This window comes from Acinonyx jubatus, chromosome C1 (genome assembly GCF_027475565.1).
Source record: "Acinonyx jubatus isolate Ajub_Pintada_27869175 chromosome C1, VMU_Ajub_asm_v1.0, whole genome shotgun sequence".
NCBI lineage: Eukaryota > Metazoa > Chordata > Mammalia > Carnivora > Felidae > Acinonyx > Acinonyx jubatus.
The window spans coordinates 139,838,097-139,852,022 of NC_069381.1; the positions used below are offsets into that span (position 1 = coordinate 139,838,097).

The window sequence follows — 13,926 nt, forward strand, 5'->3', positions numbered from 1 at the left end:
CTTTTTTCTAGGGCATTCTGAGAAATAATTTTCCTCTGCACAAATAGTCTGGGAGCAGTAGTTTAAAAATGGGTGAATTTTGTTGTTTGATAGGTTTAGAGTTTCAGTTTTGCAAAATGAAAAAGTTCTGGAAGTCTGTTGCTCAATAGTGCGAATACACTTAACATTGCTGAACTATGTACTTGAAAATGGTTAAGACAGTAAATTTTATATGTTTTTAAACCATGATTAAAAAGAAAAGCCTATAAAAATGGACAATTTCTACTATTCAGATTAATATTTAAGTTGTCCAGGAATCTGATATCTTCACTTTTAAGGTAAAGGAATATGCAGACATATCTTTTTTGCTATCCTATGTCCTTCCTCGAATCAGGAGGGAGAACTCCATTAAATCCCGCTCCTTTCCTGGCATCTTTGTCTTGAGTGTATCCTGAGGAGAGCTCATGAGGTTTTATGAGCTACTAGCTCAACATATGTCCACCTAGCCTTAATGAAGGTACCCAATCTTATTAAACAAAGACCAAAGGACAGGAATCAAAGGAACTACATTCCAGTTCAGACTTTGTCTCAATGATGCTTGTGATCTTGGGCAGGTTACCTACTGTCTCAAACCCTAATTTATTTGCCTGTACAGTGAAGGCAGTTAAAGTGGAAGACTACAGATCCATGGATGATGACTATAGAGACATCCATCTGTGTTTCCCTGCACAGAGGGCTGGCCTGTTGGTAGCAAAGGGAAGGACTTGTTCAGCTCTTACATCACTGGCAATGTCTCGGGAGGCCTTGGCAGCCACAATGGGAATGGCATCACTTCTCAAGTCATAGCCTTCTTTCTTGGCTTCTTCCATGGCCTGGCGATAGAAGTTCTGAGGAAAGAAATAGCAACATTCATTCATTCATTCGTTCATATATATATATATATATATATATATATATATATATAATTTATTTTGAGAGAGAGAGAGAGAGAGAGAGAGAGCGCACAAGCAGGGGAAGGGCAGAGAGAGGGGAGAGAGAGAATCCCAAGCAGGCTCCATTCTGTCAGTGCTGAGCCTGACACAGGGCTTGATCTCACAAACAGTGAGATTACCGACCTGAGCTGAAATCAAGAGTCAGACACTTAACTGACTACCTACCCAGATGTCCCAGAAATAGTAGCTTTTAGATGTAATACTTTCACTCTAAAAATGTATTTTTGTCCAAAGAAGACTGCTTTGGATGCAGAATTAACTGCACTAATATGTTCAGCTTTAAATCTTAAACACACACATACACACACACACACCCACACACACACACCCACCCCTCTTTCTTTTACATTCTATTTATCCAAGCTATTTAAGCTGAGATTTTTACATCTGGCAGGCTTTAACACTGCAAGTTCTCTTTACACAAATCCTTACAGATTTTAGACGTGAAATCAATAGCTTTCAAATGTGTTGGATGGTTCAGCCCTTGCTCTTCTCATCAAACAGCCAAGAAGTGCTGATTTAACTCCAAATTTGAGTTAGGGACAATTTTACTAGCAAAGAATATGATTACATAACAATACACAACACCACCTTAAATATGTATGTGTCTACAACCAAATAGTGCTGAACTAAGGATAATCTGTTCCTGAATGGCTTTGTTAATATTGATTTGCTCCATAATTAATTTTTTATTTAAAAATTTTAATTATAAATTGTTAATTTATTAGTTAAAAACACAAAACTAATTAAAATATATTTGATAATTTATTCTGTAAATTGGAAAAACACCCACTATTCAGTTTCTACGATAGGATAGATACACATAGAAGGTGGAATGCAGGTGCTGTGGGAACACAGTTTGAGAACCAGTACATTAAACAAATCATCTATACTAGAAGTCTTCATTCAGCATTTTTTGCTTGTGAGCCACCCACAAGAATTTGACCAAATCCTATATACTGTTAAGATAAATTTAAAATAATTGCTAATATTGTTTTTTAATTAATCAATAATAAAGTATGCATTGTGATAATTTTTAAACATAAAAAGTAAAAATTTATTGGATCTCTTAATGTTACTTTTGTGATTTATAGGAAATCACAGTACCTTGATTGAAAACCTTGAAAACGGTTTTGGTGGATATTAATGAATTAAATTGTTTGGCAGATTTTTTGTTTTTTTTTAAATACACTCAGGCATGTACCACATTAACTGCTGGAACAGGTATGCTTTCTTTTTTTCCTCTTTTTAGAAATAAAATCTTTAAAAAATCTTATCTGGTCAAATATTTTAATGTATGTTTTAATATTTAAAAATGTATATTTTCCTTATTTTGAAAAACTTCAAACCTACAGAAAAGTTTTAAGAATAGTACAATGGGGGCGCCTGGGTGGCTCAGTCGGTTAAGCGTCCGACTTCGGCTCAGGTCACGATCAAGCGGTCCGTGAGTTCGAGCCCCGCGTCGGGCTCTGGGCTGATGGCTCAGTGCCTGGAGCCTGCTTCCGATTCTGTGTCTCCCTCTCTCTCTGCCCCTCCCCTGTTCATGCTTTGTCTCTCTCTGTCTCAAAAATAAATAAAACGTTAAAAAAAATTAAAAAAAAAAAGAATAGTACAATGAACACCCAGCTACCCAATTATTAGCACTTTTGCCATATTTATTTTCTCTTTCTCTTTTATGTGTGTATGTTTGGCATGTATGTTTGTTTTTTTAAATCTTATTTTCAATTATAAGAACCAATTAAGAGTAAATTGTAGACATCATGGCTTTCACTTTTAAATATTTAAAGCATATATTGCCTAAGAAAAAGGTCACTTTTACATAACCACAATATATTTATTAAATTTGGGAAATTTGATATTGACACAATACTCTTATCTAATAGACAGTGGATATTCAAATTCCACCAACTGTCCCAGTAGTGTCCTTTATAGCAATATTGTTTGTCTACCTAGAATCCAACTCAGGAGCACGAGTGGCATTTGACTGTTCTCGCAGATTTTTAGGCCTTTAATCTGTGCTTTTTGTTTGAAAGTTAAAGAAGAGTGGCTAAGAAAGAGGAAGTGGACACCACTGAGGGCAGGGCCCCTCAGGCAGGTAATTTAGAAGAGTAGGGAAGGGCAGCCCTCCCTGTTAAAGTGATTTGTTTATAACACCGCAAGCCAGAGTACCCACTGGAAAGACTTTGTGTTACCTCAAGGACACCTGAAGTTGGAAGGTAGCTCATCTTTATACCCCAAAACAGAGACATAGTTCTTAAAGTGGTCTATGATGGACTAATTTAATCTTTAATTTCAGTTTCCTCCCTTTCCTCTTTTAAGAGAGTTACTGCTTCAGAGCAAGTAGATGCAGAACCTGTAGATAGTTCTGGAAAAGGATTTAGAAATTGCTTATGGTTTTAAGGGCAAAACAACAATGACCTACAATTCTCTAGGGCTTTATGTTTCTTCCTACTCTATAATGTTCAGTATTTTGTCACTGTTGAGGCTGCATGAAGACAAAATTTTAAATGTAAGGAAAAATTTTAAACATGTGGCAGAAATAGTGAAAACGAATTGCTTCATCATTACCCCCCATTCTCATGTTAGATTGAATTAAAAATATTGGAATAATGTCTGAATTTTAAATATGATGCAGAGATATTTAATTTTTAAATGACTTGGGTCTTAGAAGGAACTTATTACGTTTTTAATGTAGATTATCAATACATGACAAATTACATTCTTCCCAAGATTTTACAAGGAAAAGCTGAAACAAAAATAAGAATAAATTGGATACATTTAAGTTAAATCCCAAGGGCATTTGATCTTCTTAAAAAATTCTAAAATGTTTATTTCATAACTGGAGAGTCAAATAGTTTGCCTATTATATTTTTCCTTTGAGGACTCTGTCCTTCTGCAGAAGTGGAAAAAATGTGTTTAAATCATCTCATGTCTTTAGGCCAAACAAATTGATTTATTTCATTCTTTCAACATTTGAAAAAGATGCAGGGCTTCAAAGAAGATAACGCTTTTGGTTACCATCAAGACTATGTTTTAAAGCTTGTTTGGTAAGTAATTTACCCAAGAGAACTAGAACAGGTAAATGAGAATTTGAGAGAAAAAAAAGATGTGGTTGCTTTGTTTTGTTTACATTTATTGAGTACGGAATGAAGGTACCAATTGGGTTGAGAAAAAATTCAAGTGAGCCATTATGAAATCTAATCTTCAGAAGACAGTCCTTAGGCAATTAACATGATCATGCCATTTTAAAGAAAATGAATCCAGCTGAAAATTGCAGAAATAAAAGCCTAATTTCCTCTCAGCAGCTAAAAAACAAAAACAAAAACAAAAAAAACACCTACCTCATCTGACCTCATTTTAACAAAAGGCAGAGGCTTAAAAGCGTCATTACAGTTTGGGGTAGAAACTAACTCCATCTGTCTGGGGTGAGACAGACCTGTTGGGAAAAGCTAAACGAACAGAGAAGCTCTGTGGCCAAGAGAAAAATTGTTCGTTCAAAAAATGACTGAAGCCAAGACCAAGCAAATACTTATGATCAGGCTTGTCCTCAGGTCTGTTTTATAATGTTGGGGAAGGGAAATCGTACCCTCTTCATTTCACTTGTCACTTGTCATGGTTAAATGAAGCATGACTCTTCTTTAGGGCTGATTATAAATAAAAGTAGTCAATACAGATAAAAGAATGAAGATGGTCAAGTCTTGAAAATGGGTGCTTAATTTTCCAGTGTTCTCAAACTGAAGAAATGTCTCCCCCCGCCCTTTTTTTTTTTAAACGAAGACACACAAACGTGTGAGAAAACAATCTCTTCTTGAATAAACCAGTAATTGTTGATTTTGGCAAGTACAACTGGGCAAGAAGCTGTCCCTGCAGCAGTATTTCTGGACTGCAAAGATATGTGATGACACGTTTAGTGAGGCTGGAGATAACACATAAAAAAACATATTTTATTGTCTTCAGGCAATTTTGAAATGGATGGACTTGAGGATTCTCATTTCAGTTCTTGTAAATAAAGCTCAAGTTATTTTGAGTATATTAAATAAATCTAATTTGCATGGTAACAGGAAGAAGTTAAAGTTTACTAAGCAACTATTTGTGCCAGGCCCTACATTGGGCATATTATATATACTACCTTATTCAGCCACCACGAAAATTCTTCAAGATAGGTATTTTTATCCCATTTTCACAGGTGAGGTAACTGAAGAAAAACTCACAGAATACTGAAGTGCTAATTTGATACATAGCAATCATTATTTTTTAATTAAAATTATAATGAATTTCAATCATTAATAGTTGACTTTGATAGTTTTCTTTCTCCTCCTGAGATGCAGATATTTTTGTATTTATCTACTTCTGTATCATTTTATGTATCTACTTTTTGAAAAATGGCACATATATTCAGGGTAAGGTGATGGGCATAAAAACTCAAAACTAAGCCAACTGGTGCACATGAGAATTAAATCCATAATTCTAATGTTTTTACTACATCAGCAAAAAATCAATGTGGTCAGACCAAGAAAACAAAACAAATGGTCTTACCTCACTGTAATTTATTTTATTTTGTCTTGCCAACATAATTTCAGGTGTATCAGGCATGATGTGAATTTGGGTCTTGTCTTTGTCCCAGGCTTCTGTGTATAAGCGCTGTGAATGATCAACAGGTTAATGAATGAGAAAAACAATGTTGTAAATAAGAGTTTCTAATTTAGAGTTCATGACAAAGTTGGAAGCCAGGCTCCTCCCTATCTATGCTGTGTACTTTATACCAACACTCCAAATCTCTTTGCTATTACAAGATATTTATTGCCACTAAATGGAAACATAGACTAAGATATGAAAAGAAAACCTGTGTGTGTGTTTTGTTACACTATCACCTCCAATTATAAGCAAGTATTTTCCAAGCATACTACCATATGCACTGTGGTTACATTAAATCCTTCCCATGGTTTTGTTTGTTGTTTGTCTGTTAATGGCAAATGTAACTGGATATGCCACCTCCAGATTTCTTTTTGATGAATGTTATGGAGATTCGCATTGACTTGCTAGTTTTGTACTCACTTAGATAAATACCCAATGGGAAAGAAACCTTGATATCAAACCATGTATTACTCTCATTGACTTCAAACAAACTGAACACCAAACACCTGTCCTATTCTTAGCTCTGGCTCTTTCACAAGAGATGTCAAAGCAGAAATTCCCACATACATTTTTGGAATCCTAACGTAACTGAATAGAAAATGCAACCAAACCACTAAAGACAATATGGCAATTGTAAAACAATTAAAAGACTAAATTAACCATAGATATTCTCAAGGGCATATGGTTCTACTTTAGTTTCCCCCAAACTGGGGACTCACCTTGTTCATATTGATGGCATTGTTCTTGGCCAGCACCTGTTCCAAGGAATCAGGCACACTGGTAAATTTCAGCGTGTCTGGAGGCTGGCGGTAGATGTTGTCACTCAGTATCTCTGCAGCTCTCTTGCACTTGACCACATCCACAGACCCAATAGGGACCCAGCCAATACCTCTCAGCCACTGGAGATCTGATTTGTAAATGTTCTGGTGAGATCAAACACAAAAGCAAGTCTTAGTTAAGCTGTAATGACACTTGATTTTAAAAATGAAAGAAAAAGACTGAAAAATTTGGGGTGCCTGGCTGGCTCAGTCAGAGAAGCACATGACTCTTGATTTCAGGGTCATGAGTTTGAGCCCCATGTTGGGTATAAAGATTACTTAAAAATTAAAAAAAAAAATTCTTAAAAAAGACTGAAAAACTTTAATAGCTAAACATCATGTCTATGTCTTTTCAAACATGAAGCCCAGGGGCACCTGGATGGTTTAGTTGGTTAAGCAACTGACTCTTGATTTCGGTTCGGGTCATGATCTCACTGTTTGTAAGTTTGAGCCCGGCATCAGGCTCTGCACTGACAACACAGAGCCTGCTTGGGATTTTCTCTCTCTCTCTCTCTCTCTCTGTCCCTCCCCTGCTCTCTCTCTCAAAATAAATAAATAAACATTAAAAATATAAAATATGAAGCCAAATTAGATACACTTTCATGGGATCGTGTTCTCTCTAAAAGAAAAGCAAAGCACAGTGAATGAGAGGTGGAGAGAAAAAATGTTATTACTTCTGAGGGCTCTAACTAATCCTAGACCATTATCTATGTATCACTGTGTATTACCATCGTAAGCATGGTCACTGGTGGTATACAACGGGTCTTAGTACTCACATCACTCTGGAGGTCATAGGCCCGCCGAGCATGGATGACGTCGTTCTGGTCAGGCAGGCAAGTCCACTCGTGAAGGTAGTTCTTATAGTCCACATCACTGACTAAGGTCTGGCACTTCTTGGCCAGGACCACCCCCAACATGTCCACTGGGCTGCTGAACTTGGTCTTCCACTTCTCAAAGTCCTTCTTATATTCCCTGTCACTCTGGATCTTGGCCACATGCATGGACCACATCATCTTGGGGTCATCTTTGATGTCTCGGGCTCCGATGTGGTGGCCTAGTTGCTTGCGATAACCATCTTTATATTTGTACTGAAAAGTAGTCATTTAAAAGGCAAACATGTTAGAAAGGGCTAAAATCTTGGTGATTTAAAACATCATTATTTTAAATTTGGAACCATCTGAATACCAACTTGTTTCCTTATCCTAAACTCTGACTTGACTTCACAACAATACTCTAATGGGAAGACAGGGCCAACTACATATATCTAAGGTTTTGCAGACATTAAGTCCCTGGGAAAAAAAAAAAAAAGGCAGCAACACCTCCAGAAAATCAACTAGAAGCATAAACTACCTTTTCTTTATTTTGGGCCAGTGAAATCACTATCCCAGAAATTTTACATTTGATTTTGAGAAGGCTACTTCCCAGGCCACAGGTATCATATTACCTCCTCTGCCCACCCCTCCCACCTCCCAAATCTAGCTCTGTTGACTTTTCACTGCACCACCTGACTCCCTAAAATGGGCTGGCTTGCATTTTCTATTCAGCATACCCTGCTCTGTTGGAGATCAAATTTGGCTGGGGTTTCTTGGGATTCTTCAAGTGAGAAAACAGATTATATAACTACAAGAAAGCATTTTAGTGGTGGTGATGGTGGTAAGTGCTGAATGGATATTTTCTCTTCATTTTAGGAAATAACATCACACAAATCCTAATGTATATGTATAATTCTTCATCGAAGGACTCACTTCTTTCAGAGAGAGCAAGAAAAGAAATGAGGATCACCATTTTACTGTTTTTGGTTGTCTTTGTTTTTCTGTTTTCATTTAAAAAGAGCTCAAAAGGAATCACTTAAGGTAATTTTCCAAAGAAAGAGTTGGCAAAGATCCAGAGCAAGATTAAGGAAAGGTACATCTTCCTAGACCTGGCTTAACCAGGTCTTTTTCTGATATTGAGCCAACACATGTAACCAAATTATTATTTTTTTTCTCTTCTGGCCTTTTCTTATTTCTATAAGAAATATCTATAATTGTAGATATGAATAACTATAGATTCAAATTCAATTTTATAATAAAGTTTAGGACACCACCTCCACCTATGGGACCTGAATATTAAAGTTTTTGGAGTTAAAAATATAAAAGAGCTTTTTCCAGTGAAAAACATTTTTTTTTCATTTAAAGCACAATCTGTGTGCTTTAACTGGCACATAGATTCATCTCCCTGCTGTACTAATGATCATTTGCTCCCAATCCTATCCAGCCATGTACATACATGGAGTGTGGCTACTCACATCACTGACGATGTCCCTGGAGGCCTTGGCCGCCACGATCGGGATGGCATCACTTCGCAGGTCGTAGCCTTTCTTCTTTGCTTCTTCATTGGCGAGTTTATACAGAGTCTATAGAAAGAAAGTCAGAGTGAAAGTAAAAGGTTTGACAGCAACAATTTAGAGATTATTAAGTGACATGCCAAGTAATTTTAAAAAGGAGAGGGTCTGGAAACAACTAAATTTCCAGCAATTTTGAAAGTAAATTATATCTTACTGAAAAAACCCCATACACATAGCTTTAGAAATCAATGAGAGCAATGGATATTTACATCGATTGATATTTTAATCCATCATATATGTTAAAAATTAATATATAGCATGTAGTTTGTTATATTATGCATATCAACATATATTAATGTAATCTAGTAATCTAGATCAATTTACAGACCAATCTGTACCTATTTCTAAGTGAAAAAATAATTGCAGAACAATGTTTAATATTGTTAGTTTACATATAAAATATATATGCTTACATACTTTCATTTCTTTATTGCTTAAAACATTTTCCACAATCATGTAATACTTTATAGTGCTTAAAAAAGAAAGGTGGAAAAAACTGAAGTACAATTTAAAACAGCTAACTGGACTATAATCACGACTTTAAGATTCTAAATTTTGTCTATATCTTATTAGTAAAACATGTGCCTAAAGTAAATTGCATTTTACTTTAAAAAACCCCAGTGCTGTTAATAGAGAACACTTCTTTCCCACACCTGAAGCTTTCTTTCTATAGAAGAAGCTCAATTATTTTTCTCTGACCTTTCTCCTTTCTCTGCCCCTTTACTCTCTGCTGTGAATCACAGATTTACCGATTTATTTAACTAGCAGGGATGGGACGACTAGACACTTCCCACTCAGCTCAGCCCCGCTCCCTCTGGGACTAAGCCCAGCCCCTTCTGTCTCTCTGGGCTCTAAGCCCTAAGACCTTACCCCTGGGGGGAGTGTAGCTAATTGCCCTTCTCTAGTGTGGCCTCTGACCAAATGGGAACCTAATTCTGAGGTTCAGTTACGCTCATTTAGTTCTCATCCAAATGTATCCTTGAATTTAACTTTAGTTGTAAAAAATGTGAGATTTCAACTTCTATTCATACTCCTTTGTTTTACCTCTCAGTTGTACTGAGGATCCAGGGAGGGAAAAGTTACATATTATCAGAGGTCCCCTTGGGCAGATTGCCAGATTTAGCAAATAAAAAGATAGCAAGCCCAGTTGGACTTGTATTTTAGGTAAATGACAAATAGTGTGTCAGTGGAAATATTGGGTCACTAGTTTATCTGGCTATCCTACCCCCTTGGAGATGCAGAAAATACTACTCAGTCCCCTTGGCCCACACCAGCAATGGCTATAAACTAAAAATGCAACTTCAGTTTGTCCACGGAATCCTATAGCAGATAATATTCAACCTAGAAATAAAAGGCTAGATGGGCTGAGTGTTCACGTCACAGAGCCACAGGCACCATGATTGCTGCGGCACAGCAGCAACCTCCATAGAAGCAAGTACAGGAAAACAAACAGTGGCAACAATAAAACGTGTGGGGCTGCACCACAGGAGTTTGCCCTAACCTGGCTGTAGTTGAGCTGGTTCTGCCGTGCCAACGTGATCTCCGGGGTATCAGGCATTATATGAACTTGACTCTTGTCTTTGTCCCAGGCCTCTGTGTATAAACGCTGCCAAAGAAGATGTTGATAGAATACTATTTGAAATGGGAATTATAAAAAGTTAAGCATGATTATTATTAATCTAATTAGGAAAAACAAACTGAACTTGGATACAAGGTATTTAAATTGGAGGTTTGAGTCTTAACACTAGTGATCAAAGTTAAAATTGGGAATAACAGAAATTAGTTAGAGGATTTTGAGTATATAATTTAGGAGATAAATATGACCCTACACACACTTCAATGGATAATTTTAACGGCACTAGTCGTTAGAGTATGATAGCATCTTTTGGCATCTTAGAGAAGCTTGAGGTAGCTGGGGCTCACCTTGTTCATATTGATGGCATTGTTCTTGGCCAGCACCTGTTCCAGGGAATCAGGCACACTGGTAAATTTCAGCGTGTCTGGAGGCTGGCGGTAGATGTTGTCACTCAGTATCTCTGCAGCTCTCTTGCACTTGACCACGTCCACAGACCCAATGGGGACCCAGCCAATGCCTCTCAGCCACTGGAGATCTGATTTGTAAATGTTCTGTAAAGACGAAAATGGAAGAAACTCTTCAGCAAGACTTAAAAGATTTATGGTAAAAATGCCAATGCAATCAGTAATAACGTACAATACTGGTAGTTGTCTTTTCGTGGAAAATAAGCTCATTGTGTTAGACAGACTAAAGGAGGCACTATGTTCAAAAATGACCCAGAAACATCTCCTAGCCATAACAAAAAGTGATCATATATTTCTGGTGGTAAGGACAGGACTGATCCAAATTACTGTCAGTTCAGTGAATGTTATTATAATGCCCATGTGTACAGGAAAACAATGCCAACCCAGAGTGGGAGAAACCACAGATACGTCCAACAATAGCCTACCAGTAAATAAAGGTGAGGCCTAGTCAAATGAAATTCTCTGCAGGTACTAAAAGTCTTATTTTAAAGGATATTGATGACTTGTACAAAGGTACTTAATAGAACATTACACGAAGGAAAACATAAAACAACGTATGTGGATAAATTACATGAGCAGGAGTGGGCTTTTTCAGTGGTTGGATTATGTTGGATTTCATTGCCTTCTATGTATTTTTTCTTATATGTCAAAATATCTGTAGAGCGCTTTAGAAATAAAAAACAAAAAAAGAATATATAATAATGATGTAGAGCCCCTGATACATTGAGGCAGAAATTCATGGCTTTAACACTGTCCGAGGCTCAGGGCAATTGTTGATCATTTCATTGGTCCAAGGCCCCAGATTCTTTCCACCAAGTTCTCAGGACAAGAAGGTGGACTTCTTGGGGTGCCTGGGTGGCTCAGTTGATTAAACAGCCAACTTTGACTCAGGTCATGATCTCACGGTTCGTGCGTTTGAGCCCTGCATTGGGCTCTCTGCTGTCAGCATGGAGCACACTTTGGATCCCCTGTCCCCCTCTCTCTCTTCCCCTGCCCCACTCATTTTCTTTCTCTGTCTAAAAAATAAACATTAAAAATTTTTAAAAAAAGAAGATGGACTTCTTTCCAGAGTTGTCTTTCCATACCTTTCTCTCTTGATTTGTTGTTTTTAAACAAAAATCTGTGTTCTTTTTAAGTTTATTTATTTTTCGGGGGGGAGGGGGAGGGGCAGAGAGAGAGGGAGACAGAGAATCCCAAGCATTCTCTGAGCTCACAGCACAGAGCCCAATGTGGGGCTTGAACTCCTGAATCGTGAGATCATGACCTGAGCTTTAATCAAGAGCTAGTATCTTAACTGACTGAGCCACCCAAGCATCCCTCTCTCAATTTATTTTACATCATTTCTCTGCTAAGGATTTTTGTTAACCCATTAAGTATTAACTACTTCACAGCAAAGGAATTGGACCTTTGCCCAGCTCATTTGAAGGATTTTACCCATAACAGCAACTAAGAAAATACAGACTGATATTTTGCAGTCTACACAAAAAGCCTGTTGGAATTGGCCTAATGGATTACTATGTGGATTGCCCCCTAAATAACAACAGCAAGAATGAAAGCAATAACATTGTATACCTCTGGAGTGCTTTTTAACTTTCCAATGACTGTTAACTTTCAAATAACCATTAAGGCCCCATCACAGTGTGGGGGAAATTGATTTTGAAAAGGCACTCAACAAATAGATGTAAGCAGTCTGTCAATGCTGTCAACTCCATGGGTGGCATTAACCATTTTAACTCATGTGCAGGCAAAGCTTTTCTTTTCAGACACAATTGAAAAACACAGGGTTCTGTATGTCAAAAACTACAGAACAGATGTGGGCATTTTCACAGGTGGGCTGTACAGTTTTTAGTAATGGCCAATTAATTTTAAAAATTAATTTAATTAAAATAATTAAACATAGATATAAAATAAATTAAAAATTAACTTTATTTTCCAAAATCCTCTAATGCTTAAAAAATCCCTTCAAACATTTGTAAACTATGTGCTGTAGGAAACGTGCTTTTCACACCCAGATTTGATATTAAAAGCAGCAGCACTAGCTACCATGCGACCCCTCTACAGAGAGCTGTGCTAAGAGAAGAAAATGTCAGTGAACTGATCCAATAGCTTACAAACACAGCAACTTCTTTTGTTTCATAATAATAACAATTAGCACTGTAACAGGCATTAGAATTCTACTAATTATAACCTTATCTGGTTTGCAAAGAAGCTAAAAAAATTGAGTATTTTTTTTTAATAAAAATGTGTTGTTTCTACCCCCTTAAAAGAATAAAAGAAAATGTCTCCACCTGGTGGACTCTGAACATTGCTTAATTCCAGTTTTGTTTTTAAAAGACCAAATCCAGTTTGTAAACTTCCCTTCCTTATAAAGCCTATTAAATGTACACATAATAAAGCAATAAAACTATACACTGATTCAAATCTCATTCACTGATCAATAAGTCCTAGCTTAAGTATGCCAATGGGTTGCATATAAAGGATAACTTTTATATAGCTGAACACAGCTCTTTTATAGATGCTGTACTCACGTCACTCTGGAGGTCGTAGGCCCGCCGAGCATGGATGACATCGTTCTGGTCAGGCAGGCATGTCCACTCGTGCAGGTAGTTCTTATAGTCCACATCGCTGACCAAGGTCTGGCACTTCTTGGCCAGGACCACCCCCAACATGTCCACTGGGCTGCTGAACTTGGTCTTCCACTTCTCAAAGTCCTTCTTATATTCCCTGTCACTCTGGATCTTGGCCACATGCATGGACCACATCATCTTGGGGTCATCTTTGATGTCTCGGGCTCCGATGTGGTGGCCTAGTTGCTTGCGATAACCATCTTTGTATTTGTACTGAGACAAAAACACACAAATGAGGTTTTTATCATAAGCCCTTGAAGGTCAAAAGTCTGTACAAAATCACCTTGCTTACATCAAAATTATAAGTTGACTTTTTCTAATAAGCACTAACTCAAGCTGCTATCCTGACCTTTATGCTTGAAGCTTATAGAGCTAAGAAAATAGATGGAATCTGTATAATTGCAGTGCATATTCAAAATCACCTATGGCTTGGTAATAAGGAATGATTC

General features: G+C 37.1%; 1 protein-coding gene across 26 annotated transcripts in view; it reads right to left on the minus strand.

Moving 5' to 3' along the window:
* Positions 1-13,926, minus strand: part of NEB (nebulin) — a 212,133-nt gene that overhangs the window by 110,836 nt on the left and 87,371 nt on the right. For 23 of the 26 annotated variants that reach the window (XM_053215069.1, XM_053215052.1, XM_053215057.1 and 20 more), the window contains 8 exons: positions 13,379-13,690; positions 10,734-10,937; positions 10,312-10,416; positions 8,712-8,819; positions 7,201-7,512; positions 6,326-6,529; positions 5,508-5,612; positions 759-866 (listed from right to left, as the gene is read on the minus strand). In XM_053215069.1, the coding sequence (XP_053071044.1) occupies positions 759-866; positions 5,508-5,612; positions 6,326-6,529; positions 7,201-7,512; positions 8,712-8,819; positions 10,312-10,416; positions 10,734-10,937; positions 13,379-13,690 (1,458 nt within the window). The remainder of the gene's footprint in view (positions 1-758; positions 867-5,507; positions 5,613-6,325; positions 6,530-7,200; positions 7,513-8,711; positions 8,820-10,311; positions 10,417-10,733; positions 10,938-13,378; positions 13,691-13,926) is intronic. The other 3 variants (XM_053215075.1, XM_053215068.1, XM_053215070.1) reach the window with 2 other exon arrangements.